The 6,929-nt window shown below is 57.0% G+C and overlaps 1 protein-coding gene across 1 annotated transcript; it reads right to left on the bottom strand.

Moving 5' to 3' along the window:
• Positions 1 to 2,398: 2,398 nt before the first annotated feature.
• Positions 2,399 to 3,046, bottom strand: NEUROG3 (neurogenin 3; the record flags this gene model as incomplete). The annotated part of the gene is made up of 1 exon (XM_080822469.1): positions 2,399 to 3,046. The coding sequence occupies one exon, from the start codon at positions 3,044 to 3,046 to the stop codon at positions 2,399 to 2,401; it is 648 nt and encodes a 215-aa protein (XP_080678595.1).
• Between the last annotated feature and the right edge of the window lie 3,883 nt (positions 3,047 to 6,929).

Below are 6,929 nucleotides of genomic sequence, written 5' to 3'. Positions count from 1 at the left end.
TAGTCCTTGGCCCAAATGCCCCCTTCTCTTGCAAGCCTCCCAGTCCAGCCCCAGGTAACAGCAGCCCCACCTCCATCCTGTGCCTTGTACCTCTACCCAGCACCCATAATTTTGGCTGTATACTTGTCTGTATACTTGTCGCTTACCAGGGAAGACAGAAATGGATCTTTTTGCTTTTTGTCTCTCCATACTCTTCCCCTAAAGGCACAGAAAGTAACAGGCACTGGCTTGGTCCATGCAACTAGGAGCTGCGGACACCTGTCCCGGTGTGGTGCCCCAGGTGGAAATTGGCTGCTGCAGAAGTCACTAATAACCCATTAATCTCCTCCCAGATTAAAGCCGTGAAATGAAACAACACCTTCGTTCATTCTTTTGTTTGCGCATCCCTTTCCCCTCCCCCAAATCCAGCCCCTGGTAACTGAGGCATATTTCCTCAGAGCTACCTTTCCTGGGAATAGAGGAAAATAAAAGTTCTATTGGAAGCTGGGAGGGCAAAAGAGAGACACAAGAGGCGTTAACCCCGGGTAAGACTCCACCTTTGTGCTCTAACTGGAAAGCTACCTAAGGTCTGGCTCCGGGTCCCTGGAGGCCGCCACGCTCACCTGGGCTTGGCCCTTTCCTTCCTGCAGCCAATCCAAAAAGGCCTCCGGGGTTCAATTCACAGAATAGAGTGCCCAACCTCCATTTTCCTGTTCGCTTCAGGCGGAATCTGCTAATTCTTACAGCTCAGTCGGCTTCCAGAGGTACAGGGTCCCGCAAGCCATTTAGGGGCACTCCAGTAGAGCCCCTGGGACAAGTTTCAGTCCCTGCCGCACACCAGCGCAACTCTACTTTGGGAGTAAAGAGTGGCTGGAAACCTTGAACAGGTTCTTGGTAAGTTTTCTATCAAGACTGCCGGGTACCAGGGGTGCCAGAGATCTCAGCAGGAATCTCCACTCTCTCCACTCCCCGCTGCTCAATTCCATGCATCAGGATGCCACCCTCCCAGAACCCGATGCATAAAATGCACTCAGAAGACGGGCTAGCTCTCTAAGCACTCTGGGAAAATTCCTGGGATGCCCAGTTCACGTTCTATAGTTCTGAGGGCTCTGACCCTATGGTTGGGCTATTACTCTTCCTCCCCACATTCAACAGTCGCTCGAAATCCAGGCTAGTGGCATAGGAGAAAGGTCAGCAGGGCCAGCAAGTAGCCCTAGTTGGAAACTTGTCTTTCATCTAAACCACTGTTTGGAATATGACAAGTAGCTGCCCTATAAATAAAACAGGGAACTGGACCAGTGATTTCTTAAGAGCCTTCCAGCTCTTACTTTCCATGCGGGTTTAGTTGACTCGCTCTCAGGACGCAATCTGCTCTGCCACCAGCCTAGCGCCGCAGTTTCTTTGCCCAATTTAGAGAAGGTGCCCAGATCCCCTCTCCTTGGACTGAGGTCCACCCCCACCCCAGCCAGAGGCTGTCACCCTCCCCTCTGCATAATCGAGTTACCTAACTGAGGTTTCTTGAGGGTACTTTTTTTTTATTGGCTCAAAATCTCATTCACCAGTCTCTAAATAATCTTATGTACAAAATATAGACTTTCCCCCTGCTGTGAAATCTCATCAATAAATACAAACGTGTAAAGGAGGGGGAGCATATAATTTACCGTACCAAAATTCACTTCAAAAGATATCATATAATTTACAGGCTGATTTTTTTTCTTTTTTCTTCTTTTTTAAAGACGACTTTTTTTTTTCTTTTTTCTTCTTTTTTAAAGGGGCGCTTCAGGTCACAGGGAAGCAGGACAGACGCTCCGGAGGCAGACAATCTCTCTCCCAGTTCACAGCCTGGTCTCCCTCCCCGCAGGAGCGCAATGGTTCCAAAAAGTGCTCGAGAGAAGGCAGAGGGTCCCTTCTTGGAGTAAGGCATCAGAGCGGCCAGAAACCAGCACTTAGTAGGGACTGGAGGAGAAGGTCAGCAACGTCTTTGGAGAAGAGAGCAAACGGTGAGAGATCAAATACTGGATTAAATCACATTGGTGGAGGATTGGTAAGAGAGACTGACAGACTTGAGTGAGTGTACGATGGCTGGAGACAGCGGGTGTCTCCAGCTGCTTAGTGCCACAATCCCCGGCGCTTTTGCCGGAGACTTGGGGTGGCTGCAGGGAGGGGAGCGCGTGGAGCTTGCAATCCCCGCCTGTGCGGGCAGCAAACAGAGGGCTGAAGTTGGCGCTGTGAAGAGGAACCGGGAATTGAATCCAGCCTGTTACCCTCCTAGGCGCCTAGGCTCACCCCTGGTCAGAGAGCCGGAGACTGGAGGAGAAAGTTCACCCTGGGGCCGCCGCAGAACCCGTGTGTCCCTGACGGCCTCTGTGGCCCCCCACCCACAGCCAAGCACCCACCACCCAGCGGCTGACAGGCTCCTTCATAGGAAGTCTGAAAGAGCTAGGGCGCTGGGGCGCAGACCAGCAGGAGAGGCAGGCGCCTGCAGCCCGTGACGATCCTCCAGCGAGGCAGCGGGGCTCAGGCTGCCCGCCTGGGAGACCGGGGAGTAGAGGGAGCCCCAGTCTCCCGGGGAGCCGCCGTCCTGGCAGCCCAGCTCCTCGCACGGCGGTGTGGGTGGCTGCAGCCCGTAGAGGCTATGGTCTGCTATGCGCAGCGCCTGCGTCAGCGCCCAGATGTAGTTGTGTGCGAAGCGGAGCGTCTCGATCTTGGTAAGCTTGGCATCGTCGGGAAAGGTGGGCAGGACGCCGCGAAGCGCGTCCAGAGCCGAGTTGAGGTTGTGCATTCGATTGCGCTCGCGGTCATTGGCCTTCTTGCGCCGGCTCCGTCGCTGCTTGCTCAGAGCCAACTCACTCTTGGGCCGGCTGCGCCCCCCGCGTCTGGTCCGGAGCTTCCTCGAGGCCCCTCGGCAGCCACCCGCTTCCTCGTCGGCGCAGTTTCCCCGCACGCGAGCCGGGCTTGTCGGAGCCGACGCCACGCAGGTCACTTCGTCGTCGAAGACGCCCTGGAAGTGTTGCTCTGTCTCCTGAGTCACTTGGACAGCTGGTGCACCCGAGGGATGAGGCGTCATCCTGCAGCAGGGGAAGAGGTGGGGGTAAGCGTGGGTCCAACACCCTAGCTCAGTTCCCTATCCCGAAGCCAAGTGGGGAAAAGCCCAGAAAGAGCCACCGCCCCCCTCCCACCGGATCAGAAGACCCCTTTCCCCCTCCAGCCCTCGCTCTGTGGCCTCCAGGTGTTACCTTGTTCTCGCGCGCAAAAGGGTAGAGAGCAGGGCGGGGAGTGGGCAGCGAGAGCAACTGGTGAGATGAGCTGGCCTTTTCGTCTGCAAGCCCCGCTGAGACGCAGGCGCCGCTGCCTGAAGTTTCCCCAGCCCCAAGAAAGCGAAACGCAAAGGGGGTCCCGGGCCACCGTCGCTGTCTTTGGCGCGGCTGCGAGACCACTCGGATTTTCTGAGCCGCAAGTCGTGTGCCCCTTGGCACGCTTTATCTGCTCGGCCCCGGCCAGGAGCGTGCCTGCCCCGTTGCTGCCCGAGCCGCCGGCCAATCAGCGCCGGGGCCAGGGGGCCGCGCCACGCGAGCCCGCTCCTCCCCCGCGGGGCACAGCTGGATTCCGGACAAAGGGCCGGGGTCGGGGGAGGGGAGCGCCACTCTGTTTGCTTTCTCTCTGCGGGCTCTATCCCAGCAACTCTCGGTTCCTCAAAGAGCCTCGCCCAGTGAGAAGAGCCTCGTCTGGCTCCCGTCTGGCCGCCCCAGACCGCTTTGCTCTTATTCTGTCTTTCCTTGGCATCTGTCCAAACCCTTTTTTGGTACCCCACAGAGGGCTTTGGGAAGCCTATAGGGTTGGTTAATTTCCACGTGTTACACACGGGGACATTAAGGCTCAGAGAAGGTGGCGGCTCACCCCGATCTCTCCGCCAGAGATAGGACAAGGAGCAAGGTGTTCTGACTACCCGCTCGGAGGAGTGCCCCTAACTCCAGTTGCTGCCCTGCTCTCCTGCTCTAGGGCAGGCCAGGAAACACACACTGGGTGATGTTTCCCTGACCCTCTCCTTTCTGGGAGGGGGGCACAGGGCGACCACAGAGAGAGTGATTCTGCCTATGTCCCTGCCACTTAGAGACAGTCCCTCGGGGTTAGGAGCCCCCCCCCCTCCCATCACCGTGTCTGGAAATGGAGCACTTAGAACCTCTCCCCCCCAATCTCCTTTCAGGACCTGGAGATGTTTCCATCGTGTCCCAGAGGCGGAGGGTGGCCATGGTGGGACCTCTGGGGACATTCCACCACTAGTAGTCATGGACAGCCCCCTCGCATTCCGGCCAGGGCCTATGGGGAAGAGCCCAGGTGAGAATGGGTCAGGAGAGGGCCAAGAGCTCGAGGCCAGGCCTTGTCTTCCAAATGCCCGAGGTTTGCTGGCCTGGCGAGAAGCAGTGTTCCTCCCCTCCATCCTCCTGCCCGATCACAGGAGAGCAGGCACTGCTGGCATTCCCTGGGCCAGCCAGCGCCACGGTGCTGGGCCGGGATCCGGCCGTGAGCACCGGGCAGGGACTCTGAAGTCCCCTGTTATCGCCATCTGGAAATCTTTCCAAAGTGACACTGAACGCATCCTCCCTCCTTCCTTCCCCGCCCTTCCCTTTTGTCCCCGCCTCGGACGCCCCGTGGTCTTCTGCTTCCGGTCACTCAGGGTGAGGGGTCGCGGCTTCCGCTGCTCTCTCTTGACCAGGACGTGTCCGGTGTGGAGAGGGGCGGGGAGCCGAGGGTGGGAAGGGTGGGGCCCGCGTTACATCTCCGCAGGCTGCGATGGCTTTACTTTCCAGTAGATGCAGATAGGCAGTGCCTGCTGGAAGCTGGCGGAGGGGGGCTGGACCCGGCTGGGAAACTGAGGGGATGGGGTGAAGGGACGAAGTAAGTCTGCAGATCTGCCCCAGGGACTGCCTCTCCACACCCGCCCCAGCTGCTTGGAGGGCGCAGTTACCTCCTGGGCAGGGAGAGGATGGATACTCTTGGGAGCCAGGGAGAGAGAGCTCCGGGACTGTATGGGGATGGGGGCGCTGTCTTCCAGATCTCAGCCAGGGGCTGTTAAGCAGATGCTCCTTCCTTTTCTGCCTTCCATCTGAAGCTAGGGGTCAGGCTCAGGAGCAGCAAAGGGAATGAGACTCACAGGTTCCACATTTTGCTACTGCTCCTCCTTTAGGTCACTAACTGCTCCAAATGTGTTTTCTAGTCATAAGAATGAGAACCCAAGGCCCTTTTTGCAGATGGAAAAGTCAAGGCCCAGAAGGGGAAGGGACTCACCCAAGGTCACACAGCAAGTTCTACTGGAACCACATGGAATTCAGGTCCTAAGACTCTCAGTTGTAGACTCACCCTTGTACCTGCTGCCTCTTCCTGATCGGGGGAAAATGTATATTTTTTCAAGGCAAAACCAGAACCCCAAAGTGTAGAAAATAGAAGTCCCGTATCTTTGACAAAGACTGGGTCAGAGTAGAAAAGGGATAGTGGCCCCATCTCCCAGTGCCAAGAGGAGCCAGCATCCACCCATGTTCCATCTCTCTACTTTCCTGCCGCATACACCTGCCTTGCCTGATTTCTGTTATCCTGCAAATTATGAACTGACAGGAAATCCAAAGCATGCTTCCCTAGGGCTTTCACACCCAGCCCCTCTCCAGGGAGCGAGCCCTGGCTATAAAGGATCAAGACATCCCTACGGGTTGCAGGAATCCTGGAGAGCAGCTGGAAACCAGGACTCTCATCCAGCAGTGGCCCTGAGATAAAAGGCATAAAAGGTAAAGGCAGACTCGCTTGGCTCAATTTTGCCGCAAGCGGCTAAGGGCTACTGGCAAGAGCGGAAGGGCGAGCCTCCTGCACCAGGATAAGATTCTGGGCATTCTTCAGAACCTTCTTATCTGGGAGAGAATTCTGGGACCCACTTGGAATTCTTATCCAGCTTCCCCGGAGCAGCTCCGGCCCAGGGCTCTCCGGGGCTTTGCAGGCAGCCCATCACCACTGCTTTGCGCAAAAAATAGGGCGAGGAGCGCGCAGCGTCCCGGAGCAGCGGTTTCCTTGAGGAACGCACCAACTCTCGGCAGACAGCCCTTCTTCTGGCCAGGAGGGCAGGGCCGGAGGTCACAGAGTCCTGGGGGATTAGAGATCCGGGATCCAAGTCCTCCCTCTCGCCGCTGGGGACGCACAGACCTCTCTCCAAAGTCCAATGCCTGTGCTTCTGGCGGCGGAGGCGCAAACAGTGACAACTCGGTGCGCGCCGCCGATGTTTGGGAAACGGCTCTTCCCGCGGGGAGCAGAGCCGGTTCCTGAAGCCTCAGGCCAGCCACCGCCTGTAAGGTCTCCCAGACGCGCTCGCCTCTGCTCTCTGAGACCTGGGCAAGCCTGGAGGCTGAGGCGGCCCAGGAGACAGGCGACGGCCTGACGCCTGGAGACCGCGGGTAGATTGGAAAAGAAGGAAGGCAGCGGTCTGCCCTGCCGCCTTCCTGTCGGCGGGGGGAATCTTAGCAGGGACTGGGGGCTCTTTGAGAAGCAAGCGGGAGAGAGGGGGGCCATGGGAAGCTGAATAGCTAATGGCTTGCCAGAGGAGGGGGCTTCTTTCTCTCGCCTTCGCCTAGGCACTGAAAGAGGGGAAGACAAAAATCTGGCGAGCGAGCTGCCTGGGCCGAGACTGGCCACTTCAAACAGCCCTTCAAACAAAAGGAGACGATGAAAAGAAAGCCCCACCTGTCTCCAGTGTTTGCTAAAATAATAATAAATAGATTTCGTTTAATAAATAATTACAAGAGATTGTAAAGTGGAGTGCTTTGGAAAACATCTACCGCGGGAGTCCCGCAGCCAGCCGTCACCTGCTCCCAAGGCGGACAACTTTATTGTTAAGCCACCCCCCAACTAGTTTGCCTCTGATAAACTCTCCCTCGTTTTCACAATGACTGTTTACTCATAGTTAGCACAAT

This window comes from Martes martes, assembly GCF_963455335.1.
Source record: "Martes martes genome assembly, chromosome: 14".
Taxonomy (NCBI): Eukaryota; Metazoa; Chordata; class Mammalia; order Carnivora; family Mustelidae; genus Martes; species Martes martes.
The sequence above is the reverse complement of the archived record's forward strand: the minus strand, read 5'-3'. Positions and strand labels throughout refer to the sequence as shown.